At 33.4% G+C, this 19,944-nt stretch overlaps 1 protein-coding gene across 7 annotated transcripts in view; it reads right to left on the minus strand.

Moving 5' to 3' along the window:
• Positions 1–7,320: 7,320 nt before the first annotated feature.
• Positions 7,321–19,944, minus strand: part of LOC106463540 (diphthine--ammonia ligase-like) — a 40,691-nt gene continuing 28,067 nt past the window's right edge. For all 7 annotated transcript variants that reach the window (XM_013923585.2, XM_022391076.1, XM_022391072.1 and 4 more), the window contains exons 7-9: positions 14,055–14,146; positions 11,963–12,056; positions 7,321–7,422 (exon numbers count right to left, since the gene is read on the minus strand). In XM_013923585.2, coding sequence (XP_013779039.1) covers positions 7,363–7,422; positions 11,963–12,056; positions 14,055–14,146 — 246 coding nt within the window. In that variant the 3' untranslated portion in view covers positions 7,321–7,362. The remainder of the gene's footprint in view (positions 7,423–11,962; positions 12,057–14,054; positions 14,147–19,944) is intronic.

Here is a 19,944-nt window from a genome sequence, read left to right on the forward strand (position 1 = left end):
AGCGTGATTGTTGAAATTAAGTGTATCGTAAAGTTATATTCGGAAAGAATAAACCAGCTTTATTAAGTAAGGACTTGTGTCGCTAAAGTTTCGTCGGAACGAAGTTACGGAAAGTTAATTAACGAACGGAGACGTAACAGTACCTACTTTGACACATCGTCAAGTTGTCGTTGCGAAAACTTGATTCATTCTCAGAGTTTCGATCACTACAACGTTTGTTGTGTCTCATCCAGTCTGATGAGCTCTGGATTGAGTGAAACTTTTCGTCGGCAATGGAATTACGAACATAGTGTGGTTGAAATACTATTATTAAACACTCTTTTAATTCTTGAAAATCCACAATGGACTAGATAAAGAACGTGGTGATAAAAATTTAAAAGGCCTAATACTTATGCTGGCTTTTGTCAGATTTATCAGCCCTCATCAGTGTTTCACGCCCTTTCCATTGGAAGGAAAAAGACTGTAAAGCTTTTTTTTGTGAAAGTGAAATTTTCGAACTGAGCAGCATCTTATGTGCATGCGCAAGTTTCGACATATCGTATTTTTTAAATATATACTTGATTTCAGTGGGTTGGTATGCTTTTGCAGCTTTAGTACAGAAAAATATTTAATCTCTGGTAATCATTACTATGTATACCCTAGGGTTACAAGTTGATATTAAGGACACAAACACACACATAGATACATAGTAACTTTTTGTGAAAATCGTGGAAAACCGAGCGTAACATGCGCAGATTTGTCTTGTACGCATTATGTGCTTCTTCCTTGTGTAGAGTTTATACCTCCGGAAGATGGTAGTAGCTTCTTTAAAATCAATAGATTTATAGTTTCTCCGCGAGACAGGTGTCTATGAGCGTTCTTGGTTAGACATAGTGAATACAACCACTTGATTACGAATTTCAAAATCATATTATCTGGAACATTCAATATTGAACTCTTAATTAAAGAAAGTATATCTATTATAAATGAACTCCCAACTTTAAATAACAACACAACTTCTGAAGAATTAAGTCTGTTCTGAACACTTGTATAATATTATTATAATTGTTACATTATCCAAGTCTTTATAGTTTATTTGGTTGTCTTGTAATTTACTTCATACTTTTATTATGTTTTTAATTACTTTTTATAAAATCTTTAAATTTTATAACATTTTGTACCTAATAACTTACCATGTTCAATATAGCTTGCTGAAGATGGAATATGTATATCCCGAAACTTTCAATAATTGAATGTTTGTTACTATATACAGACGTGTCAAATGTTCGTTTTTGCTGCCGTCCTTCTACTGTTCATCATTAAACTTCAATTCCCGTCGAATGAATCATTGTAAATATTCATGATGTTTTACTGACATCTTGACATTAGGCCTTTGGTATTAAAAATATATCTATAATTTTTAATTGAAAATCAACCATATGAATACAAACCGGCTCTATATAAGAAGGTATGTTGATGATACGTTTTTACTCTTTCGAAGATCTACTTACATCAAACAATTCTTGGATTATTTAAATTCGAAACACCTTAATATTAATTTTACTTGTGTAACAGAAAAAACAAACAAACAAACCAACAGCAACAACAAACAACAAAAGCAAACAAACGGTAAATTGTGTTTTCTTGATATCCAAATCAACAAGTTAGATAACCATTTCATCACATCTGTTTATTGTAAAAAAAAAGAATAAACATATACAGGCCTATATACCCGATTCGACAGTCTTATTTAGAATTCCTTTAAACGTAACCTTATACTCAGTTTTCGCAATAGAACATATAACATCTGTTCAAACTACCTCTCTCTTCATACCGAGGCCCGGCATGGCCAGGTGGTTAGGGCGCTCGACTCGCAATCTGAGTGGCGCGGGCTCGAATCCCCGTCCCATCAAACATGCTCGCCCTTTCAGCCATGGGGGCGTTATAATCTGACGGTATCCCACTATTCGTTGGTAAAAGAGTAGCCCAAGAGTTGGCGGTGGGTGGTGATGGCTAGCTGCCTTCCCTCTAGTCCAGTGGTCACCAAACTACGGCCCGCGAGGTCAGTTCATCCTATTCGCCGCTGCACTGTGCCACAAATGAGCTAAAATATAATTACTTATATGGAAATATCATAGACTGTAGATAAACTTACTATGTAAAAAAATAAAAACAAAAAAAAAATAAAGTAAGAGTAAGTAAAAATGTCCAAATTTGTTCAATCTGAATTTTGCATCTGACAGTAATATAAGTTTTAGGAAAATCAGTAACAAAAAATTCGGCAACTTTGGATATCAGAGAGCTTTTTTGTGTAAGTATCTGCAATGAGAGCTTATTCCTGCAGTCGCCTCTGATAACTTAACTTCCAAGTATTTTTTTCTTAATTTTTTCTCCATCTATTTAGAGATAACTGAACTTCCAAGTATTTTTCCTTATTAAGTGTTTCTTCATCTATTGAGAGATAACTGAACTTCCAAGTATTTTTTCTTAAATCTCTCAATAGATGGAGAAAAAAGACTTGGAAGTTTAATTATCTCTCAATAGCTGGAGAAAAAAACTGAACTTCAAAGCATTTTTTCTTAATTATTTCTCCATCTATTGAGAGATAATTAAACTTCGAAGTATTTTTTCTTAATTTTTTCTCCATCTATTGAGAGATAATTAAACTTCCAAGTATTTTTTCTTAATTTTTTCTCCATCTATTTACTTGGAAGTTTAATTATCTCTCAATAGATTTTTTCTTAATTTGTTTCTCCATCTATTGAGAGATCACTGAACTTCTAAGTATTTTTTCTCCCTCTATTGAGAGATAACTGAACTTCCAAGTATTTTTTCTCCATCTATTGAGATAACTGAACTTCCAAATACTTTTCTCCGTCTATTGAGAGATAACTGAACTTCCAAATATTTTTTCTCCATCTATTGAGAGATAACTGAACTTCCAAGTATTTTTTCTCTATCTATTGAGAGATAACTGAACTACCAGTATTCTTTCTCCGTCTATTGAGAGATAACTGAACTTCCAAGTATTTTCCTTATTATTTGTTTCTCCACCTATTGAGAGAGAACTAAACTTCTAAGTATTTTTTCTTAATTTTTTCCCCATCTATTGAGACAGGGGTCACCAAATTATGGCCTGTGGGCCAGATCCGGCCTGCGAGGTCAGTTTATCCAGCCCACCACTGCACTGTGCTATAAATGAGCTAAAACGACTTAAGCAACAATCTACCCACTTTATCTCAGGACATCCAGGATGCAAGTAACTTGGAATCTTCAGTATTTTATATTTTCTGTGCAAGCTTATAATAATGTCATCAAGTCGGAAAATACCTTACCGTGTGCTCCACGAATCTTCAACCAGACAGAGATTGAAGACATGTCCTTTCAGTTCATTGATGAAAAATCGATGTTCAGGAGAAAACTTCTCCTAGATCACGAACCACGACTAACTCCACCCTCCTCTCGCACACAAGTCCTTCATCCGGATAATACCATTTCCAAATTTTACCAAATCACAAACTTATGTAGACAGCGAAATTAGAACACAGAAAAAATAAATGTTAAGAAAACAAAGAAATTTATAGGAAAACAAATCCTGAGGCGACAACACCAAAATTCATCCTTACAGTGTTGTATTCTCAGGCCCAGTGATAACTTTCTGGTAATAGTTAAACTTAATGTAAGAAGAGGTTCAGTAAACTGTGTTTTGCTGAGTTGAACGAAAAAAAAAAAAAGAGCCTGGATCCACAAAGACAAATTGTCAGTGAAATTAAAACAAAACAGATGAAAACCAGCATTTCTCTCTAGATGAAGTTAGATCTATACCAGCAAAATGTATCAATATGGCTGGAAGAATCCACCACTATATACATTGTGAATAGGGCTACCCATTTCACCTAGTTAACTCGTAAATAAAAATAGGGAGAAAGTAGTCTCTACCTATTCCTAAAATAGAAATCACGTTTAATACAAGATTAAGTAAGGAAAATACTAATGTGAGCAGTTGCTACAGGGGGTATTTGCCCACTCAAATTTTTCTTGCTCCCAGTTTACCCCCCCCCCCAAAAAAAAATCCTACATACATAGGGCAAATGTAATGTGTATAACAACAAAACGCGTTTGTACGTGCACTACCTTCTAAAAGGATTTTTTTCCTGTATGCTAGAAGTCCCCCAGATGTATCCTACAATAATAGGTATTCCCTTTAACTCTTGTCTTTCTATACTAATGGTACTACTGCACTAAATAATGCTCGAAAGAACACATAATAATAACGTACAAAAAGCAGAATATCTCCCATAACTATCACAGTTTTTCTGGCTTTCTAATTATGCTACAAACGTCGTTAGAAATTAAGCAAAGCCGGTCGATTTGTCTCAGGGGGAAACAAAAGTAAAACTGAAACAAAAAGTACACAAAAAAGAAAGTAGAATAATAAGCCATTTCAAAGGCAGAACCCTTGGTTTTCTATTGGTTATACATGCTATAGGATTAAAAGTCAGAGAAAACTATTGGCAAGTTCTGAAAGGTGGGCGTGGTAAGAAGGGTTTGATTTTCTATTTGATAGCTTTGTAACTAATATCGAAGACTATAAATATTATGCTTTGTCTAAGCGATGACACATTATACTACCCACGAAAATAGGTTGAAAAGAGGCCTAGGCCTGCCTTTCTTAGAAACGTAATAAGGTCTTCAGACTGGTTTTACGGTAAGCAAACACGAGCATGTTGTGTACCAAGCTATCTTCGGTGCTTTTACTTTACGCTCAGCACTTGTTACGAGGTCGTTCTTCAAGTTTATAGGTCAAGAGATCGCGGGTATCTTTAAAGGATAAATTTTACTGTTGTTAATTATTACATGAAGTTGATGTTCTACATATGTGTGTAGACACGTCAAGTCTTACTACTGAGAAAATGGATATCAGAAAATTTTGCAAAAAATCCTCGCAAATCACAGGATTCCCAGGAAGGTGAATCTGTCAAGGAGACAGGTGGACCAAGCCAGAAGCACCGAAGGTGAAATACCCGTACCTAAAAACTCGACAGAAGTATAAAGCATATCACTGGATTGAATATTCCGCATCTACTGACAAAGTTTACTGCGTTGTCTTTTGTCATTTTACTACAGGCGCTAAATATCAAGGTGAGTAAGCTTTTATGTCTGAAGGGTTCAATACATGGAAAAAATGTACGGGTGAATATCCAAAAAACAATAAGTTTTTCAAACACAAGCAGCTTGATGCACATTTGAACAACGTGTGCAACTATAATGCTTATTTAGAACCAGTGGCTGATTGTGGAAAAAAAAAAAGGAATACATCAAAATACTTGCACATACATTGAAAGTTACGGCTGTCCAAAACATAGCTCAGAGGGGTCCTCGGTAAGGAGACACGGATGAAACTAAAGGAAACTTTTTGGAAATGTTAAACTTCTTAAATACTTTTTCCCAGATCCTAAATGAACAATAGTGTGAAGGACCTAAAAATGCCAAATATACTCACCATAGTGTACAAGATGTCATTTTGGATATCCTCAGTGACATAATTTTGGACAAAATAAAAGAAGAAATAAGAGAAGATCAGTACTTTTCAATCTTAATCGATGAAACTAAAGACCCACCCAAAAAGAGCAGATGAGTTTGATACTTCAGTACTATAATGAATCAGAAGTTCATGAAGAATTTCTTGGTTTTGAAGTCACCGATGAGCTGGACACAGAATCGTTGGTCAAATATATTCCGGAGGAGTTAAAGAACAACAGACTTCAAAAGTGGTTCTCACTAGTCTGATTAGCTTTTTGGGCACTTCTTTCTTTTGGAGGCACCAGTATACTAATTCTTATGGCACCCTGTCATATGCTTTCTCCAAATGCATGGTATAACTTCTTGTGTCCTTTAAGGTACTTCCCCTGCAGAAGATTAACACACACACACACACACACATATATATATATATATATTGTTCCTCTCCCTTGCTGAAATCCAAACTGTATTACTTTTATTTGTTTTTCAGTACTTTTTCCTCCACTTTCAGTATTTGAAGCCTCTAACAGTGACAAAAAATTACTGTTAAATATATCTTCACAAGAGGGAAAGACTTAATGAATTGTTTGTTAATATTCAAGAGGAATATTTTCTGATTGCCTATGATGAAAATGTTTTACCATGAAGTATGCCTTGACAAAAAGACCCAGGCCTAGTGGGTCAAAATTCAAGAGGAATTTCTTTAACTTACATACAGTGATGAACATTTACCATTAAATATATCTTAACAAGAACTAGATTTATTATTGTGAGATTATGGTGTGAAGATTCAAGAGGAATTTACATAACTTACATAGTGATGAAAATTTACCATTAAATATATCTTAACAAGAAGAACTAGATTTATTAGTGTGTGATTATGGTGTGAAGAACTTACACAGTGATGAACATTTACCATTATATATATCTTAACAAGAAGAACTAGATTTATTATGGTGTGAAGATTCAAGAGGAATTTACATAACTTACATAGTGATGAAAATTTACCATTAAATATATGTTAACAAGAAGAACTAGATTTATTATTGTGTGATTATGGTGTGAAGATTCAAGAGGAATTTATTCTGTTTACACGTGGTGACATTTACCATTAACTGTATTTTGACAAAGTCAAGAAAACAACCATCTAGCTGTCAATGTATAAGTTACTAAGGGACGATTTACACATTGTTTTTAACTCTGAGCTTGAAACTAATGATTATCAAGTAAAATCCTCAAAACAACCCACTTAAGTTGGAGAGACTAAAAATAAAATCATTAGTCTTACACAGAATTCATATCATTAAAACTATTTTCTCACAGAACACACATACAAGTATCTTTATTTTCTCTGAAAGCAGTAAATCTTTAAAATAAGATTTGAACATTGCTCCATTATTAACAATTTTTATATAGTGAACTCAAGAATGAAAGATTCTGATTTACACTTTCTTTGTATTTATGTAACTTGTGACAACAGAATCAATTGTCACAAGGGTTCATGTAATAACAATGAAGTCTACTTATCACAAACTAATTCCAAAAATTTAAGATTATAATAGCATTGTATATGATTCACAAATGAACTCACATTATTGGAAATAAGACTACTTGAAGCAAACTAAATCACAATTACAAAAATGAAATTTTGTTTTACTGTGCCTTGAGCACCAATGTACTTGAATGGCATGGATAATGTGAATAAGGATGTTACTATTTATTGTAATTAGAAACAACATTTCTTGCTGGATTTATTTTATCCAATTTCTTAATATGTTTATTGCAAACAGTATCATAAACATATAAGAAAAAAGGCACTTAAAATTATAAAACTTTCTTTATTGTACAGTGAAATTACATCTATGTTTTTACATTCACTGGAAGTCCTGCTAAACATTCCTGTTGAGTCATCCTTTCATTCTGAAAATCAATATTACAAAAAGAAGTTTAACGTTTTCAAATATATGCTCTCGCATAAAGGTGTATTTTATTCTTTATCTTGTCTACAATGAAAACATGCATTCAACGATAACCTACTATATATTCTTCAGAGAACCTGAGCTGTATTCAACAGATATTGATAACACTGCTACTGCTTACTTTACATAATATTTCTATAGAATATGAAAGTATTTACAAAGGAAATAATGCATAAAAATCTTTATGCCTCAGTACGGCTACATAAAAAGAGGTTTACCTCAATTAACTTCTGTTTTGTTTCAAAAAGAAAGTTATTACTAAATTGAAGGGTACAGAAACTTTCATACAGTTGCATATAAAGACTTTTCATAAATTATTTTACTTAAAACATTTTACATTCTCTTAAGTTACGAAAAATATTGCTGTAGTTTAAGTAATAAAAAAAATCAATTTGTTAAAAAACATAGGTACACAAGATGAAAGGTTCATCTATAATTATTGGCCAAGTTATTTATTTACTATTCAAGCACTTCACATGTAATGAAACTATGATCAGGTATATTTGCAGGAATGAGCTTGTGTATTCCCACATCCTTATTTCTTCCCCTGAGTACCATGGAGAAACTCACTTGTGCATTATGCCCAGTTTAACATCATTTTACCTACTTTGGTACCATGTGTATTCCCACATCCTTATTTCTTCCCCGAGTACCATGGAGACACTCACTTGTGCATTATGCCCAGTTTAACATCATTTTACCTACTTTTTATACATTTTTGAAAAAAAAAAATCAGATTGACATCTTTAAACAACTTTAATCTTCATTATGTTATTTTTCATTTGAGATGTAATAAATATTAAGAGGCCATACTGTTTAAAGAAGGCATTTGTTGTTTTTTTGTTATAAAAACTATAAAGCTAAAGTGTAAAGATCAATCTTTTTTGCCATATTTCAAAAAATTTAAACCCTGTGATGCAAGTGTACAATGTAAAAAAGGTAACTAATGAAATTGCAACTTGCTCAATAAAGCCAATAGATTTTTGCTAATTTTCTCACTATGTGGTTTATAAAGGTCACCCTGAAGTAATGTTTGTGAGACATTCACAGATGTGTCATATACCAAGTAAAGTGTGGATCTAAAGAGAGAAGACAGATATCAGGAAAACATAATGGTGAATTCAGAACATACATTTAAAGAGATAAGAAACTCCTGCTGAAGTTGTCATTTATACAAAATGCCATTAACAGTACTACTTGTCAACCTGTTAAATCTCCTTCAGATGACAGTGAAACTAATAGAACTGATCCAACCTAAATTCTCATCCAAATTAAAGCTGGGTGATTAGTGAAACTTCCTAATCAGACTCATTAAGCAAATGCATTCAACTAATTTGATTAACTGATTATTTTTGGGAGTTATGACACTAACTGATTATACTGGACGACCTTGAATTAAACAAAAATAATAATGAGAAATCAGAGTGTCAATATTTTCATTACTTTGGTAGTTGGAATAATGAAGACATTAATAATGGGAAACACTAATTTTTTTACAATGATTATTTTTGTTACATTAATGAATTTAACCATTATTTTGACTAATGATTAATGTATATGACACAAATTAATGTAATCAATCATATTGATTAACCAAGTTAACTGCCCAACTCTACTCCACATCAATTCCTGAGTAAACCAGTCCGTACAAGACCAAAATGTTTAAAACTGAACATTATGTCAATGGGCCACACTATATCAAATGGGTTGTGTACCCAAAATGTATTCACATGAGTATTGAACCACTTAAAGCACAAACTCACATATTTGAGAACCATGGTACTTTCATCTTTGCTGGATAGAAAACAATTTATACTGACTGATGTCAGGTGATGGATGCAAAGGCCAACCATATGAAATACAACAAAGTGGATGTGATTGATCTTTTTGAGAATATATGTATTCTTTGGTCATTCTAACAAACCAATGATGGCAAATACTTTACATTTAAATGAATGACCAAGTCCTAATTTGATGACCTGAAGATCAATATATATGGCTCATTCTGCTTTGATAGACAATTTTGTTCTTCTACATCTCAGGTTTGGACATAGCAGCGACCAAGAACAGAAAGCTAACCATACCTGTCCTATAACACTAAAATGTTTGGCAGAAGGGAACAACAATGTTGTAGTCTTAGTTTCAAATTACATGCATTTGTATATACAGAAAACTGTAGAGTATGCTTTCCAAAGAAAGAGTATAAGCAGCAACCACTTGTCAAAACAATGATGGTTGTATCTATTGGCAAATACATTGTGTAGATCTTTTGTTAACATCTTGCTGATTGGTGAGATAATTATCCATAAATTATTCTTCACATATTCTGAAACTGAAAACATTTTCACCTGAATACAATTACATAATTAGCTATTGTAGACAGAGGATTTAGGAATATAATGGATCCCCTTTACTTACTGGGTGTAAAAACCCAAATACTATTTTTACTACAAATGAGGTGTAACCAGCATTCTACAAAAGTGCAATTTTTTCAAGGCCTGTGACAAAAGTGTGACAGACATTAATAGTAATTTATGCCTAAATAAATCAGTGGAAACTCATAAATGCTATTTACTAACCAACAGGTTACTTTTATAAGAGCATATATATAAATAACCAGTGCTCTTTCACCTGTTATTGGCCTGCCCTCACACAAACTAAAAAACTTATCTTGCTGTCACACAATGCTTGCTTCAAACAGTGAAACAACCCAATACATTTCAACAGGTTGTAGAGTCCAAAGGTTCAGCATGAAAACGGTCAACGTGAATAAGACTGATGTACTCTCTGAAAAATGTCTGCAGTCGTTGATATTGGGTATATACAAAATGAAAGAAACATTATCATACATATAAGAACATCTTTCCAAGGATAAACTGTTTGATATGTAGGTCAGAAGTGACAAGGATGGTCTTCTACTTGCAAAGACTGAGTTCTGCCAAAAATAGTCTCACAAGGCCAGCTTCCACACCTTAAGGTGTTCAGAATACTAGGTGTGACACTTATGATTAACAGGACAGTAGCTAAAGTGTAATCTGAAATGTGATATTTTTATGAGTTAGTTATGAACAAAGTTAAACATGATTATCTAGTAATTGCTGTAATTTTCAATATTTATGGAACAAGGTGAACAAACTATATGTCTATGAAGAAAGCTGAAAAGCTATTTGAAGAATTCCCATCTTACTGACTTATGAATCTGTGATATAGCTAATGAAAAGTAATATCTATAACACCATATACTATACAAAACAATCCAGTTATGAAAGCACAAAAATAAGGTTATTGATCACTGACAATTTGGTTTTGCAGAGTATCATTACACAATTTCAAATAAGTTTTGAATGGTGAAAGCTGGCTAAGCATAGGAAACCAACTGTCCCAGTATAAGTAACAAAAAATAACATGCTCATTACAGATTTCAAATCATAAGTGTATAAAAAAAAATTTATTTGACAAATCAAGAAAAATGTGGTATAAAAAAAAAAAAAAAAAAAATCTGTAGTCTGGCATAATTTTTACTACTGTGTGCTTACAATAGAGAAGTTAAAATAGTTTTTTAGCTCTAGAATTACTGAAAGAATGCTTATGGATATTTTCTAAATTATTTATGCACTTAACTGCTTGTGAGTCTACGACATTGTTGGTTATACAGTCCCTAATAACATACAAGTCATAAAAAAATGTCAAGACTGCAATTAATCAAATTAATTGCTGGTGGTCCCCTAAGCATTTTGTATAGAAAATGAGTGATTTCACCAAAACATTTTGACCAGTTCTGTAACAGGCAAAAACATAAAACTGCTGAACATGATACAATTATGTAGCCCAACAGTATAAAAACTAGTTGAAAATTTGAGGTTTAAGTGTTCCAAAAACAGATGATGTACTTTGTATATCAATTTCAAGTTACATTTCTCATAAGTAGAAAATATTATTTACAAAACTTTAATTCAGAATTGTTTTTATCATTTTCACATGATTTTAGTTCAATTACAAAAGCTTTACTTTTTAACATTATAGATTTAACTTGAAAAATGAACAACATAAAAATAAAATACATCTTACCAGGAAATTAAGTGAACTATTCAATTACAACTACCAAGCACTTTCTCGACACACATAAAAGGAAAAAACACATTATGACAGAATACATCTTACCAGGAAATTAAGTGAACTATTCAATTACAACTACCAAGTACTTTCTCGACACACATAAAAGGAAAAAAACACATTATGACAGAATACATCTTACCAGGAAATTAAGTGAACTATTCAATTACAACTACCAAGCACTTTCTCGACAAAAAACACATTATGACAGAAATAAAATATGGTTTTGAAATATAGACAAGAAATTGAAATTAATTATTTTTCATCATTAAGAATGGGAAGCAGAGTGGAGTTTTACCTTCAATAGCTACCATATTCCATACACCTCTACAAGACATTTTATTTTACACTAATAATAACATCCTTACTCTGTTTTTGTCAACAAGATGCATTGCTGAAAACTTCAGGTAACCAACTGGAGCAAAGGCATCATTAGAATGGATCACAGTCTTCTTCTGGTCTCTGGAAATACAGTACATAAAGAAAATATATAATGAATCCAACAAAATTATATTAGGACTTATTAATTTTTATATGTAGTCTTCTTGAAATAAGCATAAAGGACATGCATCTTTTACAAAGCTGATTAAAATTAAAAAGTTCAGTAATTTCTTCTTTTTCTGCAGTACAGAAAGAAAAACAAACAGTTATATAAACTTTCATATCAGTTAAAGGTGTTATCAGTGAATTGTATTTCAAATACCTTATCATCAGTAAGCATTCAAGTTATAGAAATTAGTAACTTTTGCTATCTGAATTCAAAACAAGTACCTGATGTAGGTTTTAGGCAGCTCAGTTGCCAAAGATAATAAAAAAAAAAAAAAACTTGAACAATCAAAACTTTCTACGAAAGAATGACTTTTTCAACTACAATAGAGCTGGGCAGTTAGTTGTATTTTCTAATTGATTAATGGATGGGTCCAGTAATCAATTATATTAGATTAATAGTGTTCCTCAAACTATGGTTCACATTTCCCTCCCCCTGTAGATGCAAAAAAAAAAAAAATGTTACCTTCCCTCTAGTAGTCAGCAGTTCAAAATTAGTTACAATGACAGATAGTGTTACTAGCTTTCCCATAACAAAGATAGGGCAAGCAAGTTAGGTAGAAATGGTTTGTTTGTTTGTTTGAAATTAAGAACAAAGCTACACAATGGGCTATCTGTGCTCTGCCTGCCACGGGTATCGAAACCAGGTTTCTAACATTGTAAGATCACAGACATACCGCTGCCACTGGGGGGCAGTAGAAATGGAAATCGAACGCGAGACTCTCGAGTCCTGAGTCCCCCCCAATAACAAGACAATGCTGGCCCAAAAAAGAACAAACATAAATTAAAAATAACAATTACAATGCAAAATATCTGGTGTTGATATCCACTGTGGGCAGAACACAAACAGCCCATTGTGCAGCTTTATGCTTAACAACAAAAGATGTAATGGCAATATTCTGATTATTTAAATAGGTAGAATAATCAAAATAGTAATAATCAGAACCCTAATTTTGATTAACTTATTGTTTTCATGACAATTAATTTAATTGTAATTGAGATTAATCAATTGTTGGAATAGTCAAACAAAAATAAATGTCAACATTAACTGGGATTAGTTGTTTATTTCATGACAAACGATTAACAGTAATTTCAATTAAGCGATTATTGGAACAATAAAAAACAGTAATAATCATAATTTTCTAATGTTGATTTATTTGTTTATGACATTAACTGTTATAATTGTAATTTTGTTTAATCAGTTACCTTACATTTATATGATACACTACTCATTAAATCCCCCAGATTTAAACCACAACACTATAATGATAATTCTGCATTTATCACCAACATATTATTTCTCTGCTATAAGAAAAAAATCACATCTTTCACTTAGACCAATGTGAAATATTCTAATGTATCACTGTATCAATTATTAATGTCAAAAGCTTTCTTACAATTTGTCTTCTGAAAGTAGGTAAAACCACATGAACAAGTATTAGATTTTCAATGATATAGTGAAACTGGAGAAGTTAAAATAAGTTAAAAATAACTAAACTCCAGAATAAAGCAGTTTATTACCAATGTTTTGGGTTTACCCCTCTTTGAAAAGTATACTGTTTTGTCCAAGTTCTAAGAGCATTGCTTAAAACACCAGTAATAAACTTACAGATACGATGCAGCATAACATATTATGTGAGATCACAAAGAAGAATGGTTGGACAAACAGAACTAGAAGTACTGACAACGTAACGTCCCTAGCACTGGGTAAGAAAGTTTAATTTTTGCTTTTAAAGAAACTTCCCTGTGTTTAATAACTAAATGAGTACTTTCAATATGAGGCCAGAATAACTAGCCTGACACAAACCTATTTTATCAGCAGCCTAGAAACTACAAACAGCTAGCTTGACCATGAAAGAACTTATATATACAATGACATATACTACTTAAAGAAATAATAATAATAAAACTTACATTACAATTTTCTTTTTGAATAAAGGACAGTCTAAAGTGAAGGTCTCATATTCACCACCTTCTCCACACACATTCAGTCCAAACTTTTCTTTCTATGGAAAGTAAATCATAAATATCTAGTACTTCTGAATCTCTCGGACAAAGTTTAAAAAATACACAGGAATAATATACAAGATAATGCTCTCGTTTTATAACTAGCATAAAAGCATTAAACATTTTGGCAAGTCAAACAGTTTTGTTATAATGAAAAAACTTTTTTTTAATTCAAACGGAGTACATTTTCATAACTTGTGATATATAAACATACCATACATTTTGTAACTGCACTGGAAGTAGCAAACCAAAGCATATATTAGCCTTATGTCATACTTTCTTCACTGAAGTTCATGTTTAGTGAAAAACTAAAATTCATAAATAAATTTCTATATTAATTTAATATTCTTCTAAATTTATCATTTATTTTAAGCATGTGAAGTTTATTACATAAAAAAATGTTCAAGAAAGCCATTACATTGACTTCATTCTAACTGTATTTGTTCCTTTGTCATTCCGTTGGTGCCACACTTGTTCTGTCCATGGTAGGATGACAGTAATGCTGTATGTCATGTAAGAATGTAGACAAAAGTGCTCTTAATAATAAGTCAGAGAGAATATTAAGATTACATGTTTGAATGAGAATCACATGGGTAGTGGGAGTCACTCTGGGTAAATCCAATGTTATCTGTGAATAGGGAACATCAAACTTAAAATGTTTGATGGATAATCTTGGTGTGATCAGTTTGAGAAGAATAGTTCCAATCCATTACAAGTAACCTAGTCCAAAACAAGTACATATGCTGTATTTATGTTGTGTAGTAATAAAGATTGTGCTTTCTGTATTTTACAATGTGTCCAAACTCTTCTTTTGTTCTCATGAATGCAGGTATTTAGTGAAACACAGTATTACACAGTATAGGATATTTTGTTGGATCTCCTGTTATTCAGTGGACCTATTCCATTGCTCTAGAAATAGTCAGTTTTACCTGAATACACCACAGAGTAGATAATAAAATGAAAATTTTGGTGTCATGACCAGGATTCAAACCTTGGTTTTTGGAGATTTCTGTCTTCTGCTGATGCGTACATTACTCTTACACTTGTGTTATTAACTTTCAAAAGGCTTTGTGTTATTGGAAATGGCATTTTCTACAACTTTGATGGATTTAAAACCAAGACAAAGAGTCAGTCACTGAAGAAAGAGGGTTGTTGCATCTAAGAGAATTCCCCATCTGGACATTGAACTGTTGCTGATGTTGCAAAGGTCTATGATTTCTATCCTGTTGAAGCCAAGGAATCAGGAAGATGAGCCACTGAAGTCTAGTTTACCCATAACAGACATTCATGCTTTTCCCCTAAGGTTCAACCTCATTGCAAGGAAAGCACAAACAACTAAGGATTTTTGCAGTGGTGTGGTATCTGGCAAATCTGAGAGTGAGTGGGGTGGTTTGCATAGGACACTCTGAATTTTGCCAGCCAGAGTAACACAACCAAAGCACTGGGTAAAACCACCAAAGAATACTGAGGAAAGATTTAAGGTGCCATTGGTGGATATCACCAACCAATAAAAGCTATCTCGCAAGCAGGTGGAGCCGCAAATATCAAATTGTGAAGTAGATGAACCACAGTGAAGTGGTGAGCCTCTCTGAACCAAGAATCATCGTGTTGAAGCAACTGTGGATCATGGGCAAGCTGCTGACAGCAATCATTGATCTGCCACTGTGGAATAAAGACTGACTACTACACAAGGATCAAAGACCCTAAGAGTGCCTTCCATGATGTGTTAATGACATCCAAGACACTTCAGTCAGGTGACAGCTAAGAAGTTGTGAGGTAGAGGTTCTAGTTAAAGCTACAAGATTCAACTGAAACTATAATGCTCCAGGAAACTAATGGTGCACAAATTGGGCATGTAAATCTATTTGATAGGGCTAGGTGGGGCATGGTATGTACCTCTCAGAGTACAATTGCAATAGATGGAACTCCTGGCAGATTTCATAGTACGTAGACCTTCTGAGCAAAACTATAATTCAGGCCAGTCAACATGCAAACTTTGCTCTAGTTAATGAAGGTAAACTAGATCTGAATGGATAGGTAACTCTGTCTATGTCAAGGAGGCATCACTCAAAGAATGAAACTAGTCATTGCCAAACTCAGTTCTTGTATAAGAATCCTTATGCTGCACAGGTCATCAGTCAATTTTGCCTGTGCAAGAGGTGAAATGATGTTTCATGGGTCAGTTATCCAAGGTTAGCCAAAAGTGGGAGAAGAAATCACAGTATTCCCATGTACACAAGTAGTGTTCCATGGATTACCATAGATGAACTCTAGCACATCAGTGTTATGTAATGTGGTTATAGAGCCCACACATTAAATAGTGTTTCCTGACTAGAGAGAGAGAGCAGCATTAGCTTGAGTACTTATTTCTAATAAATAATTCCATTACAAGTTACAGCTGCCAAAAAACATGCAAAAGCTCGTCATACATATCGGCCAGTTGTGTCCATACATTACCAATAAACAACTAGTGAACTGGCTTGACCAAGAATTAGAAGACAGGAGCACTGTTATGTCCCACTTTGACCCTAACACCTTTTCACATAAACTCTTGCCATTGGCTACATTTTACCAGAAATGAGATGCTTACAACAGTACATAGAGAAATAGACTAAACATTTCCTGGAAAACCAGATGACCTTCACGATATCACTAAAGCCCCTTTATATACATCACTCATTCAATTACACCACCATTCCAAGTTTGCCCCTGAAGAAGAAAGGTCCACCTTTCGAAAGTGCTCATGTTATAGGCTTTTTATTCATTTCTGTGTACCACCATGTGAGGAACATGAACCCATTTCAGGTAAGTATACTCTTTTATTTCCCATAATTAGCATTTTAGGTGATTCAATGCTTAAGTACCTACATGAACATTTAACCTTTATTAATGGACACCCAATCCTGTCAAAATCCATCACTTGAGCTAAAATAAACGATGCCATCAATGACCAGTTCTCCTCTCGAATCTATACGATTTCTGATCATTCATTTCGGTACTAACGACCTGAAACAATCCAATAAGACTGCTGAAGACTGTTTCTCAGTACTTGAAGGCACAATAGCATATATCTTCAGCCTCAGACCACACATTAAATTGAAAGCAAAAGAAATGAAATTTCACAAAAAGATAAGAACAGAAAACATAAATTTCTTCTTAATTTACAGTGACATGATGATAGCATCAATGAGTATTAGTTCTTTATAAATGTGTTTGAACTTGTAACATGTTTTTTTCAAAATGTGTCTCAAAGAAAGATTAAAACAATCCGATAAGACTGCTGAAGACTTTCTCAGAACTTGAAAACACAATAGCACATATCTTCAGCCTCAGACCACACATTAAACTGGCTATCTCTAGTGTAATATATAGATATATGAACAGATACACTTCCACTGACTGCAACACACAAAACAGTACAATAATTAAACAACTCATAACAAAATTCAACGTTTTAATGAATTAACCAAACACCTATTCAAAATTAACCCCCAACTTGATTTCATCAACCACACAAACCTAATACCACTCACTAATTTTCTTGCACAAGATGACTTCACCTCAACTTTTCTGGTATTTTTACCCTGGCCTCAAACTTCAAGTACTTTATTTACTGACGCATTCTCCCACTTGTCTTCCTGTTCTAAGTTACCCCAATCATCTCCTATTTCTACTTCTTGTAGTTCTTCTACCCTTCCCTGTCAAAATTCTACATTTCTACCTATCTCAGAAGCTACCAACGTCTCTCACAATAATACCTCTATCACTCAATCTACCCAACTAAACACTCATTCATTCTCTCACAGTGATCCTTCAAATTCTGCTAGAGGACTAGCCACAAAACATCACATTCCACAAATAGCATTCTTATTATGCTTCTGTGTAAGCGCTACATGTTCCACACTACAATTTTCATCAGTCGATCAGTGTCTTGTAGAATTACCTTCATTAGAACACAGTAGTCTTTCATCTGTTAGCATAAACTCTCAGAACGACCAGCAATGAACTCCACACTCTTAAGAAGATAGTTACTCCCTCTTCCTTCCCTCAAACTTAACCATCCTCTATCTCACGATTACAATGACGTCCTCACACCAATATCTGTCAACATTCAACGTGAACCAAGCAGTGAATCACTCAATTACAGCAGAAAACAACTATTTCAAAAACTTAGAAAACTCACTGAGAAATGCACAAAACATTGTCAACATGCCAAGTCATTAGTGCATAACATAAAAGACCAAAACATACCTCAATGTCTCACATTAAAAGCACCAATAACAATAGGAGCACATGATCAGAACTTCTGCAATAAATGGCAACAGATCCCCAAAAACACCTCCTTAGAACTCATGAACATGACTAAAACATTCTGTTGATATTCTAGCTAAAGAAATTTTCCACTATTATCACCTGTACAACCTTTCGCTGGAAGAAAAAGAAAAACTACAAAAGTTTACAAAGAGAACTGATATATTCCTTCTCAAAAAGAATAACAAAAATAAGCTTCCTACCAATAACAGCAATTCAAAAAGCACTTCTAACAACACTCTGTCAAATCCTCTTCTTTGTCCTAAAGAAATTACCATGACATTAAGCAGTCTGCCAGAAACTACCAAAATCCCTTTATCTCACAATGATCAGCCTAAAAAAACGTTTAAAAACATTTCATCCCCTAATACGCATAAGCCTTCTCAAACTAACAAATCTGGTGAAAATAACAGTGACCTCATAAAACACACAGATAATGATGAACACTTCCAACATATCTCCAACACTGTTAATCTTTCAGACATAACTCTCTATCTGAAGCAGAACTCAGTCTTCTTAGTAAAGATATCAACTTCTGCCCAAATAACAGCTATGTTAATGAGCCCGAACTTCTTTCTGACCTGCATGAATTCTCTATAAAACTAAGACTTTTTTCACAACAAAACCCACCCTACTGAAAATCCAAATACATCAAACTTTAAAGAAAAGTCTTTATGGACACCTCCATCAAACAGAGAACCAAATTTAGAGAGTTATTTTAAAGCAGTAGAAAATGACATAATACAGACCTTAAAATCTTCCAAGCAATGTCCTAATAATATTAACCAAAATGAAAGAAGTGCTTTAAACAATCTATAATAAAGCCAGCAGAAAATGGTGGAGCTGTTGTTATTCTTAACAAAGATGACTATATCACAGAAGTTAACCGGCAACTAGAGGACACTACACTGATTTCTACAAAAAACTCTCACATGATCCTACAACTCACTTTATTAAGACCATAACTGATAAGCTTAAAGAACTTCCCCAAAACAGTAAAATTAACAAAGAGACCTTTCAGTATTTGATACCCAGACAAGCTTTTCCTGGTATATTTTATCTTTTACCCAAAATACATAAACCAAACAATCCTGGCCAACCCATAATTTCTAATATAAACATGACTAGTGAAAAGCTGTCCACTTTTGTTGACCAACACATAAAATGTATTCCATGTACCCTCCCCTCTTACATAAAGGACATTACTCACTTTCTTGACATCAGAGACGATATTAATACTAACGGACAGTTACCACCCAACAGTCTTCTTTGCACGATGGATGTTTCTTCCCTTTACACCAATATTCCACAAGATGAAGTCCTAGGAACTCTAAAGTCTGCATTAAATCTTTCTAAACAATCAGAATCTCGAACAGTAACTAATCTTGCCAGCCTGCTTTTAACTATGAACTTCAAATTCAATTATGAACATTACATTCAGGTTCAAGATACTGCAATGGGTACTAAAATGGCTCCCAATTATGTC

The sequence above is a fragment of the Limulus polyphemus genome, unplaced genomic scaffold (genome assembly GCF_000517525.1).
Source record: "Limulus polyphemus unplaced genomic scaffold, Limulus_polyphemus-2.1.2 Scaffold1433, whole genome shotgun sequence".
Classification (NCBI taxonomy): Eukaryota; Metazoa; Arthropoda; class Merostomata; order Xiphosura; family Limulidae; genus Limulus; species Limulus polyphemus.